Source organism: Solea solea, chromosome 17, assembly GCF_958295425.1.
Source record: "Solea solea chromosome 17, fSolSol10.1, whole genome shotgun sequence".
Taxonomy (NCBI): Eukaryota; Metazoa; Chordata; class Actinopteri; order Pleuronectiformes; family Soleidae; genus Solea; species Solea solea.
This window is the reverse complement of record NC_081150.1, coordinates 22,216,665-22,239,794: the sequence shown is the minus strand read 5'-3', so window position 1 is coordinate 22,239,794 and position 23,130 is coordinate 22,216,665. Positions and strand designations below refer to the sequence as shown.

The window sequence follows — 23,130 nt, the reverse complement described above, 5'->3', positions numbered from 1 at the left end:
GATGACTCCGCCCACTTTGAGGAGGCGCTATGAAAACAACATGGCTGATACTAAACGGAGTCGAGTCGATTAGAGTAAAGTTGAGATCAGAGCAGTTATTTGATCACATTCATCACATTTCCTTCAGATGAGACTTGAGAAAACTTTGGTCTGTGGTTTGTTTCCTGTTCAGCAGCAGAATCACTTCACAGACGTTCAGCAGCTTCATGACGATCATTTCCTGCTTTCACAAGGTAACGAAACTAAACTCATCTCATCACACGTGACTTTGAGTGGACGTGATGTTTTTACTGTGAAGCTCATGAATCTCACGTCACTGACTCTTGTTCAGTGACTGAGGTTTTTACACAGAATGAATTGACCCTGTAGTGACACTGAGAGGCTTAAATGTCTGGTGTAATACTGCAAACTTGTCTTATTATGGGATGTGAACATGTCCTGGTTCCTCTGAACGTGAAGAAGGCCCAACCCTTTTGAAGCAGCTCTGCTGACACAGTATAAATGCTGACATCTGCTGGTTGACATGTGATATTACACACTGGAATCAGTGCTCACTGTTGTTTGTAGTGAGGTTTTATCATTAACACGAACAAACTAGAATCTATCAGATAAGTATGATTTAAACCAGCAGAGGGCAGCACCTGTGATACCAAGAGTCTGCTCCAATCTCTGCAGTAGAATATCATGATCAATGGTGTCAAATGCAGCACTAAGATCTAACAGGACAAGTAAAGAAACTAGACCATTATCTGAGTTACTAACTTTAACTAGTGCTGTTTCTGTGCTATGGTTTAATCTAAAACCTGACTGAAAATCTTCAAACAGGCCATTAATGCGCAAATATTCACATAAATGATTAGCAACTGCCTTTTCTAAGATTTTAGAGACAAAGGGAAGATTAGATATCGGTCGGTAAATAGCTAAAATATCTGGGTCAAGGGTCGCTTTTTTTAGAAGGGGTTTAATAACTGCTATTTTAAACGTTTGGAGCACATATCCAGTTAATAAGGATAGATTAATCTGAGTTAATATAGAGTTGTTAATTAAAGGAAACACATCTTTAAACAGTTTGGTGGACATAGGATCTAACTGACAGGTTGATGGTTTAGATGATGAAACTAATGATGTTAACTCAGGGAGATCTATAGTGGAGAAACTGTCGAACTGTGCACCTGGTGCTTCTAAAGCTCTTGTGCTAGAAGATGAGTCAGTCCCAATATGAGGGAGGAGATGATCCATTTTTTCTCTAATTGATGTTATTTTATTCACAAAGACGTTGATAAAGTCATCACTGCTCAGTGTTAAAGGAATAGATGGTTCAGTGGAGCTGTGGCTCTGTGTCAGCCTGGCTACAGTGCTGAAAAGAAATCTATGATTATTCTTATTTTCTTCAATTAGAGAAGAATAATAGGCAACTCTAGCTTTGTGTAGGGCTTTTTTGTAAGCTACAAAACCATCTTTCCAGGCTATATGAAGTTCCTCTAGGTCACTGGAACGCCAGTTCACCACTTTCTTTTTCAGAGGGGCAACACAATCTAATGTAGTACGCAGTGACGCTGCTGTACTATCAACAAGGTTATCTATGAGGGCGGGAGTAAAATCACAAAAGGTACCTTCAGATGTACTGACATATGGCACCGAGTTAAATAAAGGTTGCACTGTCTCTTTGAATGTATTCATATTATTATCAGACAGTATTTCTTATTTATGTTATTGTAGTTCATTGTTGTACAATTAAATGTGAGTAAATAATGATCAGTAAGGAGAGGGTTTTGAGGAACTATGTTTAAGTTATCAATATCAATACCATAAGTTAAAACAAGGTCGAGGGTGTGATTAAGGCAATGAGTTGGTTTATTAACGTGTTGAATAAAACCTATTGATTCCAACAGTGAGTTAAATGCGCAGCTAAGACTATCACGGTCAACATCTACATGGATGTTGAAATCCCCTACAATTATGATTTGATCTGTTTTAAGCACCAACTCAGATAAGAACTCAGAGAACTCTGATAGGAACTCTGAATAAGGTGCAGGTGGACGATAAACTGTGACTATTATAATTGGTTTCTGTGATTTACAACTAGGATAAGATAGATTAAGAATAAGGCTTTTGAACGATGAATATCCTGGTTTGGGCTTGGGATTGATTAATAATCTAGTATTAAAAATGGCTGCTACTCCTCCTCCTCGGCCTGAGCTTCTAGGAATATGGGTATTAGCATGAGTGGGTGGAGTTGACTCATTTAGACTAACGTAATCTTCTTCATGTAACCAAGTTTCAGTTACACAGAATAAATCAATACAATTGTCAGAAATGAGATCATTTATTAAAACAGATTTTGAGGAGAGAGAACTTATATTTAATAGTCCACATTTGAAAGTGGTATTATTTGACTCTATTTTATTGTTGGTATTAATCTTTATTAAGTTAGAATGTCTAACTCCTCTTCTGTTTGTTATTGATTTATTTACTTTATTTACTTTAGTTTTTACTTTAGTAGGTCGAGGGACAGACACAGTCTCTATGGGGTTTTTAATTGGTGACTGCTCGAGAAGAAGCACAGAGAAGCATGAAAGACTGCAACTCTGTGTCCTGGTCTCAACTCTGGATTGTCATGGGTTTCTAATAAAATGCCCTAAGCTGCTAGATAAGAGAGCTGCTCCATCCAAAGTGGGATGGACGCCGTCTCTCCTCATGAGACCAGGTTTCCCCCAGAAGTTTTGCCAGTTATCTAAAAACCCAATGTTGTTTTCTGGACACCACCAGAAAATGAACATAGTTCCAAAGCCACTTATGAACAGTACCAGTGTCCAGATTTTTCCTGGCTGATCCTTTCAGCTCAATACTCTACAGTGTTCAAGGATACTTTTGTAAACCAGTTTCTCCAAGATTTTTCAAAGAAATGGCAAAATTTCAAATAAATTCCTGAAACTTTACAAATCCCAGACTTTATTCACTGTTCTATAAAACCTTGGCAGCAAAAACAATGATCACACTTCTGTGTCCACACAACCGAAGACGGAAGTGAAGACCTGCTTCAGCGTGGAGGACATTTCTGAATCTGTCACTCCATCTTCAAACAACTCCTTAAATCCTAAATCGCCTTAACATTCCAGTGCCACCTTTGTATCAGGTGTTAGCACAGAGTTACCCAAACAACACATGAAGAAGACGTCAACAGACAACTTCTTGTTCATGTGCAAGTGAGAGAGCGTTAATATCCACATGGTTGTTTTTGTTTGTTTATTTTGCTACATTTGATTTGAGCACAAAATGACTGCTGCTTTGAACAGGAAACCAAGTGTCAGCTCCTATCTCTGCATCAACTAGAGTCAAACATTAACAGAACAGACGTTAACACAGAACAACAATGCTGCCATCTTCAGTCAAATGAATGGATTTCTCAGATGTCAAGAATACATCTCATCTAACAGCCAAACAGCAGAGACAGTAGTTGACCGTTGATTTTTATTGTGCAGGCTTGCTGTGATGACTCCGCCCACTTTGAGGAGGCGCTATGACAGTGGTTCCCAAACTTTTTCTGTTGGGCCCCCCTTTGGAGGAAGAAATTTCCCGGGGGCCCCGCGACATTTTTGCTTTAGCGATACAAATAACCTCAATATTGCTTTGTGAGAAAGCAATTTTCAAATAAAAATATGAAATGTGTAATTATAACTATAATAGCGTCATTTTTTAAACAATAAATACATTTGGATAACAAAGAATACTTTACAAATATCAATCATTTGCTGTGCAATATTTTTTTTGTTTTAACAATACAAAAGCTGTCCCCTGCCAATGTTTTGAGACACAACACACACAGAGGTCTTCGGTGGCATTTTCTGGTCTTGGGTTTTGGTCGTTGTGAATCATTGTTCCGTTCGGCTGACGCTGGCTTGTTGTTAGATGCACAGTTTTCTTTTTGCCCCTCAGAAACTTCTCTATTCTCCAAACCTTGTCACCAGTGTAGGTTTTGTTGTGGTACGTCACTTAAATGAGTCCAGCTTACAGCGAGACCAAAAGTTCCGCCTGCTAAACTTTAGTTAGGACTTAAGAACTCGCTCCCCCCTGGAGAGTCTCCACGCCCCCCCAGGGGGGCCCGCCCCCCAGTTTGAAAAAGGCTGCACTGTGAAGTCATGGAAAACAACATGGCTGATACTAAACTGAGTCGAGTCAATTAGAGTTAAAACTGTATAAGTTTATGTGTCTGAGCGAGATCATTGTTCAGTGATAAGATCTGATTCTGTTAATATTTGACTGCAGTTGATGGAGTTGAGTGTAAAGTTCAGATCAGAGCAGTTATTTGATCACATTCATCACATTTCCTTCAGATAACGCTTGAGAAAACTTTGGTCTGTGTTTTGTTCGCTGTTCAGCAGCAGAATCACTTCACAGACGTTCAGCAGCTTCATGACGATCATTTCCTGCTTTCACAAGGTAACGAAACTAAACTCATCTCATCACACGTGACTTTGAGTGGAAGTGATGTTTTTACTGTGAAGCTCATGAATCTCACGTCACTGACTCTTGTTCAGTGACTGAGGTTTTTACACAGAATGAATTGACCCTGTAGTGACACTGAGAGGCTTAAATGTCTGGTGTAATACTGCAAACTTGTCTTATTATGGGATGTGAACATGTCCTGGTTCCTCTGAACGTGAAGAAGGCCCAACCCTTTTGAAGCAGCTCTGCTGACACACTATAAATGCTGACATCTGCTGGTTGACATGTGATATTACACACTGGAATCACGTGGATGCTCAGAACCCACGAGCTGAACTTCTGTATGGTCTTAATTCACTGAGTGATGGTTTGACATCAAACATATTTAAATGTAACATCTATAAACACAAACTCTTGTTAACGACCAGATGTTGTTTGGAGCTCAAACGTCACCTGGTTGTAACAAAAGACTTTTCTACAAGTTCACTGTGTTTGTTTTTGTAGAGAGAGTCGTGTTCCTTTGTCACAGCTAAAGAATCAATCATGGAGTAAAAGTGACAGCTACAGTGAAAAGTGGAATTTCCGTTCAATAATTGCTAAGATATGAACTCGTTTTCTTTTACTTTGACCTTTGTCTGAAAAGTGGATCCTCTCTCAGCTAACTTGGCTAGTGCTGCTAACTGCAAAACAATCACTTCCCTGTTACAGATCCATCATGTTCTTATGACTTAACTCCGCCTCCTCTGACTCACTCTGTCTCCATCAGCTGTTTAGTTTATTTCACATAGAAACAATATAAAAAAACACATAGACGATAACACATAAAAGTACATGTGACGTGCAGCAGAAACACGGATTGAAAAAGAAATGCACTGAAAATGAAAAAGTTGTGACTTTTTGTCGACGTGATGTTTTTACTGTGAAGCTCATGAATCTCACGTCACTGATTCTGTTGTTCAGCGACTAAAATGTTTGGAAATCACTGGTTTAGAGGACATTTGTGCTTTTGGTGAAAGAGAAGTTCTGCTGGACTCAAAGATCAGATAGTGACTGATCATTTTATGTTTCCGGTGAAAACAGATTACAGCCATTGTAGGTGAAACAAAAGGATCCAGAGGACGAGGTCATATTTTGATAAGATTTAAGAGACTAAAGTTAAATTAAACGTTTATTCTCAATCGTCACAATTAACGACATCTCTTCAAAGTCCAGATGTTTAACATACATATGTATCTATCTATTGGGCAGCTTCTTACCTGACCACCAGAGGGCGGGCTCTTCTGTTAAACCAGTGGACTCACCTGCAGTGAAGGGCTGTAAAGTGTGATGCAAACAGCGTCTTGAGTGAGTTGTGAGTCGAGCTGTGACGTTCACGAACGAGTCAAATCTTTTTAACGGCTCTTTGAAATGAACCAGTAACTGAGTGACCGACAGTCCATTATTAGCATAAACCAATGGGCTGTGCCGATTGTTCAGTCAGCCAATGAGGGTCATGTCGGCCAATTCTGTGGTTAAAAAAAGTCTTCTTGCTGACCGGCCCACATTAGGTCAATGTGGTCCACCTATGTTAGCAGAACTTGTAATGAGCGAGTTTTATTCTCCCAGCAGGTGGCGCTCTGCTATGAATCAGATCAAGGACAGTGAAGAGGAAGCTCCGCCCTCTAAAACCACTCTGTGTGAGGAACATGAGGGTCAGAGGTGAGATGAGGATCTCATGGATCATGTGACTCGTCTCCATGTCACAGCTCAGTGTTTTATTTACACATCATGTGTTTGTAGGAGGATCCATCAACAGAGACCAGACTCTGCCAGACCTGGACCAGGACCCAGCTGTGTGTCCATGAAGAGTGACTGGTCCATGGAAGAACCTTTGACCTTCAAACAAAAACAGAGGTCAGATGATGGAGGGTGGAAGTCTTCACAGGTCAACAACTCAAATGATCCACCATGTAGCACCAGAGACACCTAATATTTGAGAATTCAGACCCAGAACCATGCAGACCCAAGACATTCTGGACCCAAGTCCCAAACAGACCCGTCCCCATTTAATCTCAGATCTGGACCCATGAAAAAATAAGAAATGTGGAATAATTGTGGAACAGTCCTGGCTCACATGCTTGGGTTTGGGTAAAGTGATCTGACTGAAGATGTGGAAGTCTTAAATGTGTTAATCAGTGTAGTGTTTGACACCATCTGGGTCACACTCAACCATTTCTGACACAAACCTGTTTTCCTTGTGTCTCCTGATACTGTAGATCATTAATGAGATCAATCACAGCAGATGTTGTATTTACATGTCATGTCCTGTGTTTGTAGGAGGATCCATCAACAGGGACCAGACTCTGCCAGACCTGGACCTGGACCCAGCTGTGTGTCCATGAAGGGTGACTTGTCTATAGATCGTCTTATTAACTTCAAGGATGGACAAAAACATGGTGAACTGATGTAAGAATTTCACACATAGTAACACACACTTACATGATCCTCCACCAGGGGGAGCCTGTCTAGTCCAAAACATGTTGAATCCAGAAAAACACTCTTCTTCTCTTTGGTGGACCAGTATTGTTTTTCTGTCTCCACTAAACGTCTTCAGCCTGTCCTCGTCTCTGAATACGTTTCCAGCAGTAAATCTAGTCAGAGTCCGTGATTGGTCAGGGACTCATGGACAAGCCTCTCTGATTGTGTCTTTGAGACTTCACACATAACAAACACTAGAGACTGTCCTTCAGGGACTTTTGTCTTCAACCTGTCAAACTCATGTCATGTGAACTTGGCTGAAGAAGAATCGTAGGTGCAGCACATTGAAAACCTGGTAGAAACAAATGATTGTTTAGTAAATGACACTGAATCTTTTCTCCTCAGAGTTGATCAGCAGAGGACAGAGGTTCTCAGTGGTCAGTCTGTCCAGCAGCATGGAGCAGACCTGGACTCCATATTTAAGGTGTGTAAATGTACAAACATGTACTACTGTTAATACTGAAGCAGAGTCCTGGGGCCTCATGTATAAACCGTGCGTACGCACAAAAAGACGGCGTACGCTTGCTTTCACGCACAGACGGCATGTATAAAAATGTACTTGGCGTGGAAGTTTGCGCATCGCAGCGCAAACTCTCGAGCTGCCGTGAGAATTTGCCGAGAGCTCCGCAAACTCTTGTCAGGTGGAGACGCTGCAATATTAAGCTCTGAAACTTATCACAGTGTTTGAAAATAATATTATTAATGTGTCTACAGTGACAAACATGAATTTTCTGTGACAAACAATACTGATACACCACGTACGTTTGAACATATGTGGATAACATCAGAGAGGACACTGAAGACGAAACTGATCCTGTGAGCGAACACACTCACTACAAACCTGTGTGTGTGTGTGTGTGTGAGAGAGAGAGGGAGACTCACTTATTTACTTTGAGCAAATTACTGAAATTAATTTTCCACAGATGAATATTTTCTTTATGTAACACAGTGATGTAAACACAGCTGCTGACATGAACACATGAACACACGTCAGTCTATAATGTTTTAAACACATAATAAAGTTACAGACTCATTTGTTGTAAGAAAACGGGACTTGAACGTTGAGTAGAACATTTTCTTTATCCCATTTTAATCCACACGATAACGAAATAACTACGAAAAAGTTATTCCGCCACCGCTGCGCCTTTCATCGGAAGAGAAAGGCGCAGCATCCACAACACAATCAGTGACAGTAATGAATGGTTACATGGAGTAACTCCGGGAACTCTGTCTGCTTATTTTGTGCGTAATGTGTGTAGATGATGACGTGTGACACTTATAGATTGTTGAAATAATCTGTAAATTCAGCTCACATGGATCAGTCATGTCTAAACATACATGTTACACCAGAAACAAACATGTACAGGATCAACTATCAATGCACAGCCAGTTTTTTAAGCATCAATATTAATATGAGAGCAGTCGCTGTGACCCTGACATTTAGTTCCTTTGTGTTTATCACTAATTCCAAAAAAACCCGACCAAAATAATCTATTTCTACAGATTTATACATCATAAATTGACGAGTTGATCGTGCACTTTCCTTCTTTTTCTTTTATTTCCCTCTTTCTTTGCTGCCACAGTTGTCCTTTTTCTTCAGGACGAAGGCGTTTTAGAGTCATTTGTATATTCATTTGTGGGTGGGTGTGGTGTGTTCCTCATTCATCTCCGCTCAGTTTCACGTTTGATGGTATGTATAAAGAAAAGGTGCGCAGGACTTGGCGTACGCACAGTTTTATTAATCTGAGATTTTCTTTGCGTACGTACTTTATAAATTTTGTGCGTACGCCGTCTTTTAGTATGAAAGCTGCGCACTCTTTTATACATGAGGCTCCTGGTCCTGACAGCCTGGATGCTGCTCTGTGGACCTGCAGGACTTCACTCTGTCACTGATCATCTGAGGTTAAACTTCACATGTTCTGTTCCAGCTGCTGGAAGAGAACATCATCTGCTTTGTGAAGAACGAGCTGAAGAAGATCCACAAGGTTCTGGATACAGATCACACAGAAGTCTCAGAGAATCAGAGGGAGGATGAGGAGCAGAGGAGCAGCAGAGAGGCCTTTCTGAAGATCACAGAGGACTTCTTAAAGAGGATGAAGCAGGAGAAGCTAGCTGACAGTAAGAGGACTTTTAATGTGAAAGGAAGAACATCTTATTTTCTCAATGATCCACTCACTGATTTATTTTCTTGTGTTCTGTCAGAAATCAGAGCTTCAGCTTGTCGACGTGAACTCAAATCAAACCTGAAGAAGAAGTTCCAGTGTTTGTTTGAGGGTGTGGCTAAAGCAGGAAACTCCACCCTTCTGAATGAGATCTTCACAGAGCTCTACATCACAGAGGGAGGGACTGGAGAGGTCAATGAAGAACATGAGGTCAGACAGATTGAAAGAGCTTCCTGGAAACCAGACAGACCAGAAACATCCATCAGACAAGAAGACATCTTTAAAGCCTCAGCTGGAAGAGACGGACCAATCAGAAGAGTGATGACAAAGGGCGTGGCTGGCATTGGGAAAACAGTGTTAACACAGAAGTTCACTCTGGACTGGGCTGAAGACAAAAGCAACCAGAACGTACAGCTCATGTTTCCCTTCACCTTCAGAGAGCTGAATGTGCTGAAAGAGAAGAAGTTCAGTTTGGTGGAACTCATCCATCACTTCTTCACTGAAACCAAAGAAGCAGGAATCTGCAGGTTTGAAGACTTTAAGGTGGTCTTCATCTTTGATGGTCTGGACGAGTGTCGACTTCCTCTGGACTTCCACAACAGTGAGATCCTGACTGACGTCACAGTGTCCACCTCAGTGGACGTGCTGCTGACAAACCTCATCAGGGGGAAACTGCTTCCCTCTGCTCGCCTCTGGATAACCACACGACCTGCAGCAGCCAATCAGATCCCTCCTGACTGTGTGGACATGGTGACAGAGGTCAGAGGGTTCACGGACCCACAGAAGGAGGACTACTTCAGGAAGAGGTTCAGAGATGAGGAGCAGGCCAGGAGGATCATCTCCCACATCCAGACATCACGAAGCCTCCACATCATGTGCCACATCCCAGTCTTCTGCTGGATCACTGCAACAGTTCTGGAGAACATGTTGAAAACCAGAGATGGAGGAGAACTGCCCAAGACCCTGACTGAGATGTACATCCACTTCCTGGTGGTTCAGTCCAAAGTGAAGAAGGTCAAATATGATGGAGGAGCTGAGACAGATCCACACTGGAGTCCAAAGAACAGGAAGATGATTAAGTCTCTGGGGAAACTGGCTTTTCAGCAGCTGCAGAAAGGAAACCTGATCTTCTATGAATCAGACCTGACAGAGTGTGGCATCGATATCACAGCAGCTTCAGTTTACTCAGGAGTCTTCACTCAGATCTTTAAAGAGGAGAGAGGCCTGTACCAGGACAAGGTCTTCTGCTTTGTCCATCTGAGTGTTCAGGAGTTTCTGGCTGCTCTTCATGTTCATCTGACCTTCATCACCTCTGGAACAAATCTGTTGTCAGAACCAACAACGAGCCAGTGGTCCAGACCATTTAGAAAAAAACCTAAACTGAATCATCTGCACCAGAGTGCTGTGGACGAGGCCTTACTGAGTCCAAATGGACACCTGGACTTGTCCCTCCGCTTCCTCCTGGGTCTTTCACTGGAGACCAATCAGAAGCTCTTAAGAGGTCTACTGAAACAAACAGGAAGTGGTTCACAGACCAATCAGGAAACAGTTGAGTACATCAAGAAGAAGATCAGTGAGAATCTGTCAGCAGAGAGAAGCATCAACCTGTTCCACTGTCTGAATGAACTGAACCATCGTTCTCTTGTGGAGGAGATCCAAGAGTCCCTCACATCAGGACGCCTGTCCACAAAGACACTGTCTCCTGCTCAGTGGTCAGCTCTGGTCTTCATCTTACTGTCATCAGGAAAAGATCTGGAAGAGTTTGACCTGATGAAATACTCTGCTTCAGAGGAGGCTCTTCTGAAGCTGCTGCCGGTGGTCAAAGCCTCCAACAAAGCTCTGTACGTGGATCAGTATATAAATATTAATAAGACATATTCTAAAGAGCACAAGACAAACATGTTTAACCTTTTGTTCATCACTGTTTTCTACCTCAGACTGAGTGGCTGTAACCTCTCAGAGAGAAGCTGTGAAGCTTTGTCCTCAGTCCTCAGCTCTGTGTCCTCTCATCTGAGACACATGGACCTGAGTAACAACGACCTGCAGGATCCAGGAGTGAAGCTGCTGTGTGATGGACTGAAGAGTCCTCACTGTTCTCTGGAGACTCTCAGGTCAGAACTCTGACTCAGACTCTTTGCTTCTTTAGGTTCTAGTTGATAAAGATGTTTTTTCTGAATCACTGAGTTCATCATATCTTCTTAACTCCAGTCTGTCAGGTTGTCTGGTCTCAGAGGAAGGATGTTCTTCTCTGACCTCAGCTCTGAACTCAAACCCCTCCCATCTGAGGGAACTGGACCTGAGAAACAATGACCTGCAGGATCCAGGAGTGAAGCTGCTGTGTGATGGACTGAAGAGTCCTCACTGTTCTCTGGAGACTCTCAGGTTGGTGCTCAGCTGATTTATATGGACAATTCTACTCTGATTATTTTTACATGCATACATCTCACATCTGTTGTCTGCTCTAAATGCCTAGACAAAAAAAACAAACAATGAAAAAAGGAAAAACACACAGTAGCAACTATGTACAGGTTAGGGAGTGATCCTTTTCGTATAGTACAGTCATTGGTTTGTAAAAATAAAATCAAGTCTATGGAGTGTGACATATTTGAACCAGTTCCCCCAGTATGAAGCAAATTTCTCCAATTGATGGTTAACAAATGCAGTTATCCTCTCCATTTTATAGATGTCCATTGTAATGTCCATCCATAAATTTAAAGTTGCGCTTTCCTGTGACAACCATTTCCTGGTTATACCCTTTTTGCAGGCCACCAGCAAGATATTTAGTTGATGTTTATCCCCTTTCAGCCATTCCTCAGGTATGTGTCCAAAAAACATAGCCTTACTCTCGAGGGGTATTTCGCAGGTAAAGATCTCCTGTAGAGCCTTATGTATCCCTCTCCAGCCCTTAATGACAGGATAGTCCCAGAGAACATGGTAGTGGTCAGCATTTTGATTTCCACAGTTCCTCCAGCAGACAGGGGAATTATCATCATAGTGAGACTTCTGAGAAGGTGTAATAAAGTACCTAATCAAGCTTTTCCATCCAAATTCCCTCCACTTCTGTGAGCTGGTACATCTCCATTGATACCTCCAAATTGTTGTCCATTCTTCCTCAGATATATTTATCCCTCCTTCCTTCTCCCATTTTATTTTAATATATGAAGTAGAGTGAGATTTCAAATTAGACAGACCCTTATATAAGCATGACACAGTTTTATTAATAGCTTTTGTAAATAATTGAATTAGACATGTGTTTATCTTTGTTAGATTTTTCATCTTTGTATTGACGTAATGCCGTAACTGCAGGTATCTATAAAAGTCTTGTTTTTCTAAAACATGTGTCCTTTTAAGTGTTTCAAAACTGAGGAACTTTCCATCTTTCATTACTCTACATAAGGCTGTTATACAGTTAGCTATCCAGTCCTTAAATCTAGAATCCAATTTATTAGGTCTAAAATCCGAATCATAAGCACACCATTTAAGAGCCAAAATATCATTTTCAAGTTTATGTTCTTTTATAATAATTTTCCATACTTTAAGCATCTACACTCATCACAATTGCTTCAGTTTGATTTCTTTGTATATGATCCATAATATGTAGTGTCTTTGGTATATTGTCTTGTGTTTGGCGTTGGTGTATGAAACCTGTCTGATCATTATGTATCAGTGTCGGCAGGAATTCTTCTAATCGTTTGGCCATAACAGAAGTAAATCATTTATAGTCCACATTAAGAACAGAGATTGGCCTAAAAGAGCCACACTCCACTTAATCCTTGCCTTCTTTTGGTATGGCTGAAATGATTGCCTCCTTCCAGCTGGGTGGCGTTTGTGCATTTTTTAAAGCCCAATTCAGAGTAGGAAGTAAAACAGGTATTAGTTCTTTTTTAAATTCCTTGTACCACTCTGCCGTGTAGCCATCAGATCCTGGTGATTTGCTTAATTTAAGTCTACCAATTGCAACTTTTAATTCTTCTTCAGTTATATCCGCAGTCATCATTTTATTTTGATTTTCATCGAGAGTGGGTAAATCTAGGGAATTCAGGAAGCTGTCAATTTGGGCCACACTCCCACCTGGGACTTCAGAATATAAGGTTTTGTAAAACACTTCAAAAGCTTCCTGAATTTCATTTAGTTTATTTTTTATCGCTTTTGTCCTTGGATCCCTAATTTTATGAATTGTATTTTCGGCTATCCTTTTTTTCAATTTCCATGCCAATACTTTCATAGATTTGGAGCCACTTTCGTATTCTTTCTGTTTCAGAAACATTCAATTTTTCTCCATTTCTTGTGTGGCCAAATTATTAATTTCATTCCTGGTGTGTCTAATTTCTCTCAATGTATTCTGTGCCAAATCTAATTTCTGTTTTCCTTCTAGTACCTTAGATTGTTTTTTAAATCCTCTAACTTTTTATTCCTATTTTTTTTTCTTAAATGACGATATTGCTATAATTTTCCCTCTCAGAACAGCCTTCAGAGTATCCCATAACATGGGAGGTGAAACCTCTCCAGTATCATTGAATTCTAAGAAGAGACACATTTCTAATTTAATTTGTGCTTTAAAAGACAGATCATTCAACAGACTGGAATTCAATTTCCATGTATTATTTTTTGATCGCAGGCCAAAATCAGCAGATAAGTATACTGGTGCATGGTCACTTAGATCTATTGTCCCAATTCCACAAGTATGTATTTTATCTTTATCCTTCCCAAATGTTATGAAATAATCTATTCTTGTATAGAGAGAGTGAGAAGCAGAGTAGTAAGTGTAATCCCTTCTGTTAGGGAAAAAATCTCGCCATATATCAATCAAGCCCACCTCCTCAAATAGTGTGTTTACTTTCTTATAGAAGGACTTCCTATCCTGGGTTTTTCCACAAGATGAGTCCAACTTTGGCTGCAGATGTATATTTAGATCCCCTCCACAGATCAAGAGGCCTTCTGTTTCAGTTACCATGATATTGGTTATTTTTTGGAAGAAACTAATGTCACTCCCTGGGGGTGCATAGACATTCAGTAAGGTAATTGGATTCCCATCTATCTTACCCCTTACTTAAAATAAATGTGCCCTCTTTATCACCCATTTCGAATACTTTTTCAAAATGTAGCTTGTTTGAAATGAGAATAGCAACTCCTCTTCTATGCCCTGATTTGTATGAAGAAAAAAACAGATTTGTAAAGCCCCTTTTCTTTAGCTTTATATGCTCCTTGTCTGTCAAATGGGTCTCTTGTAAATAAACCACATGGGCTTGTTCTGTTCTCACTTTAGATAGGATTTTACTACGTTTCACTGGATTCAACAGCCCATTGGCATTAAACGAAATGAATTTTCATTTGTCACTAGCCATACTTATTTACTTGTAAGTGTACCAACAAACTTAACAAGATGAAAATTGAAAGATCTGCTCCCTGAACAAATAACAACACCAAACATAAGCAAGAAATAGAAAAAAGGACAAACAAAAAGAGTGATCCCAAGGCCGGGGTCTCTAAGAAAAGACCCTGGCCTGAGCTAGATAAAATATCTAGCTGTGAGGGAAAGCCTCTCCCACCTGTGGGCTGAGGGCCCCCACCATGGCGCTCTAAAAAAGAAAAGAAAAGGTCTCTGTTCATTCCACAGAAAATGTGTCCTTATACAGCAACCCTCGCCTGTATGTGGGTCAATGACATATAAGGTTTTTTAACAGGTAAATTTAAAAATATAACTATGAATTTCTATTGCAATTGGTCAAAGCTTTACAATGTCATGTGTACATGCATACATGTTAAAATCTTGAATTACGATATTTTGGTGGTTTTTCACGTAAATGAATTGGTCGTTACCCTCCAAAATGTCATGTGGTGCGACCATCAATCATCTTAAAAATGTATTTATTTAATCAACATATTTACCCTTTTTTCACAAGTTCTTAGTAAAATGATGTGTCTAGAAACTAATTATTTGGATTTCTGTTGAATTGTCATACATACTGATATAATCCTCATTCCTCTAAAGTCATATTTTTCTCGAATATATTTTTAACAAGAAAAAATGCAGTTGGACAGTATAATTAGCCGTCATGTCATTGACCCATAAATATTCTCATCATGTGGTGAATATAGCACGTTCTGTTTAGCTTTCCAACTCTTCAAAAATCAGTCAAAGCTTATACTTCTTCTGGAGAGGATGGGGACGGCCTTCTGAAAGCTTGCAGTTTCTCCTTGATACCCTTCTCTCGCTCCTCACCTGTCCCTTATTATTTTTTTAATTACATATGTGAATAGATTTTCTTGAACTCCTCCTCAGAATGAGTGGCTGTAAACTCTCAGAGAGAAGCTGTGAAGCTCTGTCCTCAGTCCTCAGCTCTGTGTCCTCTTGTCTGAGACACGTGGACCTGAGTAACAACGACTCATGGTCACCGTTTTGCATGTAGTTTGCGTGCTAATTTTTCCTGTAAAATGCATAAAAATAATGAAAATGTAAACAAAATCCCACTAACTTCATCTTACCCCATCAGTGAATAAGTTTCTGCCACAGAAAGAAGGTATCACTTTTTTTATTTTGCTACAGTTATTGCTATTAATGGTCGCGCCACATGATGGGTGGTCGCACCAAATGATGAAACCAGCTTAAATCTCTTACAAATCAATAGAATAAGAGACAATCATTTGTTTAAAACAGATTTTATTAATTTAAATATTGAAGACAAACATCTCTTTTCAACACTTTTCTTTTCATTTCATTTTGGCGAACACATTAACTTTCATTGCCATTCTTTTACAAACACTGTGTTGAAGTGAACGGTACATTCATGTATATTTTTGTAAACATTTCACAAATCAGTAAGGAACAAGATGAACTCAGACAGATCAAACTTGAAGACATCTAACTATTCATACCATCATCCTCATTCTTATATGAATGTTGGAGATATGGTTTAGGTATTTCCTTAACCCCAGGAACTTTTAAACTTTTTCCAGTCTTGGCTTCTCAATTTAGAACAGCGAGAAATTGTTGGCTCAGGTTCAGAGATGACTGCTATGACATCTTTCTTATAGTAGAATATGGCATCTGGAGCTTGTGGCCACGTGAATAAGTTCTTACTCCCTGACTGTAAAACCTTCCAGCAGGCAAAACTGTAACTCTTTTTATCTATTTATTGTTATAGTTGGTATCAAAGCACTGTTGTCATCAAAATGCATCATCAAAGCTCTTTTGTTATATGTTAACCTTCGTATGTGTCTTTGTTAAACTACTGATCAACAGGATCTGTACGCATAGCATTGACCCTGATATCTTCTCCCACAACCTCAAGAACCTGGCCTACTTATGGAAGTTCATCGTATGTTACAATCACAAAACATAAACCCTGATCACTTTCCCCCTTCTGTGACTGTGAGGTTGAGGCCTCCTCCATGTTGGATGTGGTGTTCCGCATGTCAACTTTTACAGGCTGGTAACATGAGCATATTTTCATTTTGGCATGTTTGCAAAAGCACGATACCTCCCTACATAAGGAATCTTTCCCTGCTGCTTTCTTCTCTGGTAGCTGAAACAAATTTAGTATTGTGTCAAGCTACAGTGTATACAGTTTGGCTTTTTTCAGATACAGCAGACTGACATTTCAATTAAAATGTGTATTATATTTTAAATCCCCTCCACACAATATAACTTCATGTAATTCAAGTTGCTTTTTAATACAAAGTTTTTTTTAGCTTTTACATAAACCTTACTGTTCTCCTTGCAAGGTACCCAGGGTCAGAGTTCACACGCTGCCTGTGGTGCACGGTCTTCACTGCTTGAGAGCGGCATCTAATGAAATGGATTTTTTTTTTTTAAACTTTAGAAAGACATAATGGCAACATGACATGTTACAAATATTTGTTCTTTATTTTTTTGTGCCAATGTTATCAATAAGGATTTAACATAAAGCATTGCTTCTGAATTGTATGAAAAATTAAGAAAAAGCACAATTTTATCTTTTAAATATTATAACAATTTACTACCTTTTAAATATATAAACCATCAAAATGATATTAAAACACAAAACTTCCTTTAAAATAAGTCTACAACTCATTGAAAGCTAGCTGCAATGGTCGCACCACATGATATTTGGTCGCACCACAAGATATTTGGTCGCACCACATGATATTTTCATATTCAATCAACATTTACAGGCATAGCATTGGACACCTAAACAAAAGTTGGTATCAAATTATGAATTTGTAAAAATAAATCAATATTTATTGTGTTTTTGAGATCATACCACATGACATCCATATTTGGAAACTATCTACCAGCCATTTTAAAAGCAGTTATTTTAAAAGATGAGAGAGAGTTACAAACCTGCTAACTGATTCTGTGGGTCCTCTGCAAAGTTGTTTGTGATGTAACTTCCTGTCTTGGGGTGGCTTTGAAAATGAAAGTTCCAAAATGGTGGTTTCTTCATGGTCGCACCACATGATATTTCATAAAATGGACATACTCGGACAAAGTTTACTTAATAAACGTAAATAAGAGGGAAATGTCATTACAAGATCACTGTAATTTCACATGAGGTTACAAAACACTTTAGAATTTATGCCACATAGGGCAGAAAATACATTTGAATAGATTAAGATTCATTTTAAATAAATGTCCAAAACTGGATTCATGACTGGACGGTCACACCACATGATATTTTTACACTTTCCGTAGCAATACAAATGAAATGCCTAATGATTTTTGAATATATTTTTCTCGAATATATTTTTAACAAGAAAAAATGCAGTTGGACAGTATAATTAGCCGTCATGTCATTGACCCATAAATATTCTCATCATGTGGTGAATATAGCACGTTCTGTTTAGCTTTCCAACTCTTCAAAAATCAGTCAAAGCTTATACTTCTTCTGGAGAGGATGGGGACGGCCTTCTGAAAGCTTGCAGTTTCTCCTTGATACCCTTCTCTCGCTCCTCACCTGTCCCTTATTATTTTTTTAATTACATATGTGAATAGATTTTCTTGAACTCCTCCTCAGAATGAGTGGCTGTAAACTCTCAGAGAGAAGCTGTGAAGCTCTGTCCTCAGTCCTCAGCTCTGTGTCCTCTTGTCTGAGACACGTGGACCTGAGTAACAACGACCTGCAGGATCCAGGAGTGAAGCTGCTGTGTGATGGACTGAAGAGTCCTCACTGTTCTCTGGAGACTCTCAGGTCAGAACTCTGACTCAGACTCTTTCCTTCTTTAGGTTCTTGTTGATGCAGATGTTTTTTTCTGAATCACTGAGTTCATCATATCTTCTTAACTCCAGTCTGTCAGGTTGTCTGGTCTCAGAGGAAGGATGTTCTTCTCTGACCTCAGCTCTGAACTCCAACCCCTCCCATCTGAGAGAACTGGACCTGAGCTACAATCATCCAGGAGACTCAGGAGAGAAGCTGCTGTCTGCTGGACTGAAGAGTCCTCACTGGAGACTGGACACTCTCAGGTATTCTCCTCTTCCTCCTCCTCCTTCCTCTTCATGTTCATCAGCAGTATTCAAACTTGTCAGCAGGTTCAGGTTGAAGATGTCCTGTTATTATGTTTTCCTCTGTCAGTGAGTATAACCAAACATTAGTGACACTTTTTAAACACCTGTTGTTCTTCTCCGTCTTCTGGCTCCTCCCTTTAGGGGGCGCCACAGCAGATCATCTGCCTGATAGATATTGTTCTTGTTTGACAATAAACTAGAAAACTAGAAACAAACACTAGACTCTGGTGAGAACGAGTGAATGTCACGTAGTTCAGCCTGAGAAACGACCAGAACCATGAACTGGACAGATCATCTGCACAGAGTAGCAGCATCATGTGAGAAGTCCTGGTACTGGGTACAGAACAGTCCTGGTCCACTTCAAACAGTCTACGGTCAAACTAAAGTAAAGATGTCTTTATTCTGTGGTGTTTGTAGTGAGTTGTGTACGAGATGTTCGTCATCTAACAGCTACAATCAAGTTGTTCTTCATTCTTCATTCAACGGTGAAAACACACAAGTTTTGGAAGCAGCAGTAACAGCGACGAGCCTCCGCAGCAGCAGCTGCATAAGTAGCCATGTGTTTCCTCTGTGACGCGCAGCTGAAAAAACCACGAAAGCACTGGAAACTAGGTCTCGATTCAAGCAAGCGATCAAACAACCGTAATTCAAATACAAAGTTTATGCTTTTTAGACCCACAATACTGCAATTTGATACACTGTAAAAAATACAAATGAAATCCCTCTATTTTATCTATTTTCTTTGTTTACTTGGTTTGTGCTGGGCCAACTTGTTGCTGGTTTACTCGTGGTGGGTTTCAAATGTATAAACAGAAGTTGTCTTCTGTGTTGTCCACGTGGTGGCGCTGCTGAGTAAATGCGTAGCCTCCTGAAACTGTGGTCCCCGGTTCTGCAGACACCGGCCGTTTCTCAATATCCATACTTGTGCGTACTTGTGCGTACTTGCTAGAAAATCCACGGCATGTGGAAGTTATATGGCAGTTTTTTGTGATTTTTGTCGCCATGGTTAATTGAAACACTTAGAAAAGTCATAGCACACAAGTCCCGGTCGAGCCGCACGTTTTGATATAACGTGTGGGGGTTTTCTCAAAACTGTGGGAGGAGTTAGACGTCAAAGTTTTGGGTGGAAGAATACAGAGAGACTGACAAGCCCCTCCCAAAGTCCCCTCTGCTCCTTACACACGCGCACGCACACACACGCACACACACGCCTGTCTCTATCTCTCCAAAATCAGCAGAGAAAGCAGAGAAAACAGCATGTTTTAAAGTTGTCATATTTCAAGAACGGTTGATGATAGAGATACAATTTTTGGTTTGTGAGCGTCAGGAGGCTTTCGGCAACTCCCACATTTAAATTTGTGACAAACGGACGTTTTATATACTGAAAAAAATGCTAGAAAATCTATATAAGGTTAGTTTTGCTTTTCTGAGGCAGAATTGTTCGGAGATTCGGCAAGAACACATTCTCCCGAGCTGCTGCAGAGCTTGGTTCTGACGCCTGACTTGTGACTAAATCAAATCCCTTTGTTCGGTACAAGTCCTGTGTCAGTGGGGTCTTTTCCTGCATCATCAACTCATCACCTATCGTTCATAAGAAGAAGGAAGCCTGACAAAAACGACAAAAACGATAAGCTCTGCCTCTGCGGACGCTCGGCGCTCACTGTGCCCGGCACAGAGCAGCGTGACCTCGGCCTGTCCTGATGAAATGATCCGCTGGCTCAGACGTCGCTGTCATTAGATGCTCGGTGTGATCCATAGATTTGTTGTTGACGTGTTATTTTGTTTTTAATGGAAACGTTTTGACCTGACAGTTTAAAAGTTTGTATATTGTTAATGTTTTTTTTATTTTAACTTTGAATGTTAGATTTATATTAAAGTCGCACGGTCATTGTATCTGTATTTAAATATAATATGTAAATATTAGATATGTAGAGTAGTATATATTTGTACAAGTCATATATATATACATATATACTACTCTACAATGCTGTAATATATCTATTTTCCACATTGTATTATTCGTGTTGTATATTTTAATAGAAATAAATTAATAAGTGAAGTTCAATATTTAAAATGTAAAAATAATAACAACATATATATGCATTTATTAAAAGTATTTCATATGTTCATTTATCAACACCGTAGGTGGCGCTAATGAGGCGGCAGCACTGCAGCACTACAGCAGAACTACAGCAGAACAATACATACATACTTGCATACTTGAGTATTGAGAAACAACCACATACTTGTGTACTCCCGTACTTGGCAAGTATATACTCCCAGCGTACTTCTCAAGTATATACTTCCCAAGTAACAAGTACATACTTGCATACTTGAGTATTGAGAAACAGCCACCGTCTTCTCTTTGAAACACACCTGTCCTTGTAGTTCATCATTGTGTCCACCAGAGTGCGTCATTAAGACAACAGTTTGGACTCATGTTGGACAGAAACTCATTCAGACTGTTTCTTCCTCCAGGATGGACCATGCTGGAGAGCAGTGGTTAAAACCTGGTCTCAGGAAGTGTAAGTATGGATTTACAGGAAATAACAACATATCAGCTGATCATCAATAAACTGCAGCTGTGTCTCGTTGTCTTCATCAGATTCATGTGAACTGGAACTGGACACAAACACAATGAACAGAGAACTCAAACTGTCTGACGACAACAGGAAAGTGACCAATGTGACAGAAGATCAGTCGTATCCTGATCATCCAGACAGATTTGAGTTCTGTCGTCAGCTGCTGTGTAGACCTGGTCTGACTGGTCGCTGTTACTGGGAGGTCGAGTGGAGAGGAGATGTTTTTATATCACTGAGTTACAGAGGAATCAAGAGGAAAGGCATCAGTTCTGACTGTTTGTTTGGACGTAATGATCAGTCCTGGAGTCTGATCTGCTCTGATGATCATGGTTACTCTGTCCTTCACTGTGGGACACAAACATTCATCATGTCCTCTGTCTCTCACAGAGTATCAGTGTATGTGGACTGTCCTGCTGGGACTCTGTCCTTCTACAGCGTCTCCTCTGACTCACTGATCCACCTCCACACCTTCAGGACCACATTCACTGAACCGGTTTATCCTGGGTTCTGGGTCTGGCCTGGTTCCTCAGTGTCTCTGTGTCCTCTGTAGGACATGAAGACACAGCAGCTTCAGTGGTGGACGAGGTCAAAGCTCGTCTCAGTCATTCTTTGTTGAAACCATCAATAAATAAAGACTTAAAAATCAACATGTCTGTCATTAACTGAGCCGCCGTCCTGCGCTGTGAGCGCCCCCTGCTGCTGAGAACCAGCCTGAAACACACAGGTTCACACACACTGAGATAAAAATAACAAAAAGTGAATGTTTGAGAGTGAAATTAAAAGATACAGAAAGTAAAATCAAGTAAAAATTAATAAATGCTTTATATAAAATAAAAAGAAAGAAGTCAAAATAATATAAAGTAAAAGTCAAGGTTTTCAATCAAATAGAAAACAAAGTAAATAAAGATGTTAAGAGTTTGACTCTTTGTCTGAAGAACATCATCTTCTCACTGACGAGCCTTTCTGTCCCAGCATGCACTGCTTCTCCTCCTCCTCCTCTTCATGCTGCCTGACAACAGCGCCCCCTGCTGTGTGTGAGCAGAACAACACTCAGAGTTACGCACACACACAAACACACACACACACGGAAAATGAAACACACATGAGCAGATTATGCCATGAATGAGGAAGTGTGGTTTCTGCTGTGATGCAGGTGAAACTGAGTGTGCGTGACCTCAGGATGACCTCTGTCCTCCTGCTGCTCTGTGAACGACAGCGAAGAACGTGTCCACAGTGACAGGAAACTCATGACACTCAGAGGGTTTTTGCACTTTCCAAACATCATCAGTGTCTGTGGTTTCTGTTTCTGTGGCTTAATGAAGAATGACATTTTCAACATCAATAAAAACCACATCATATCACTTTAATCTACTTTGTTGTGTTGATGACGAGGTACTGACACCTAATACAATCTATGTCAGATTAAGTCTACGCTCTTTTAGGTCATAGATTAACAGCTCCATCCACTCACTCTCCCACACCAAAGCCCATAGAGAAAACCAGTGATTTTTAGCTGCTGGTCCTCTGCTGCCTCGTGTGGTCACTTTGTGTCACTGACGTCAATCGGAACAAAGGATTTCAAACACTGAAGTGACAAAATAAGACATTTGAACTTAGTGATGGAGGCAGCAGTGTGTGTGTGTGTGTGCGTGAGTGTGTGTGTGTGTGTGAGTGTGTGTGGGAGAGTGTGTGTGTGTGTGTGTGTGAAATTGTACTTGTGACAAATCAGGACATTTTTATGATAACACACCAACAATATCAGTACGTTGAGAAATATGAGGACATTTTAGAGGTCCTCATTTTTCTGACCATTATATGGTGTTCTGGACCCTCCAAACATGCTCCCAGACTAAAAATCTCCTAAAAAAGTCCTAAAATGTCACAATATTCAAGAATCGACTGTGTGTGTGGATGTTAAAATTTTTGATGACGCCAACTA

General features: G+C 40.2%; 1 protein-coding gene across 1 annotated transcript; it reads left to right on the top strand.

Annotated features, from left to right (window-relative positions):
* Positions 1–8,900: 8,900 nt before the first annotated feature.
* LOC131443508 (NACHT, LRR and PYD domains-containing protein 12-like) lies at positions 8,901–21,838 on the top strand (the record flags this gene model as incomplete). Its single annotated transcript, XM_058613194.1, has 6 exons — positions 8,901–10,966; positions 11,063–11,236; positions 18,122–18,295; positions 18,394–18,567; positions 21,088–21,134; positions 21,215–21,838. Coding segments are annotated over 6 exons (3,162 nt in total), but the record flags the coding sequence as incomplete, so codon positions are not given.
* Between the last annotated feature and the right edge of the window lie 1,292 nt (positions 21,839–23,130).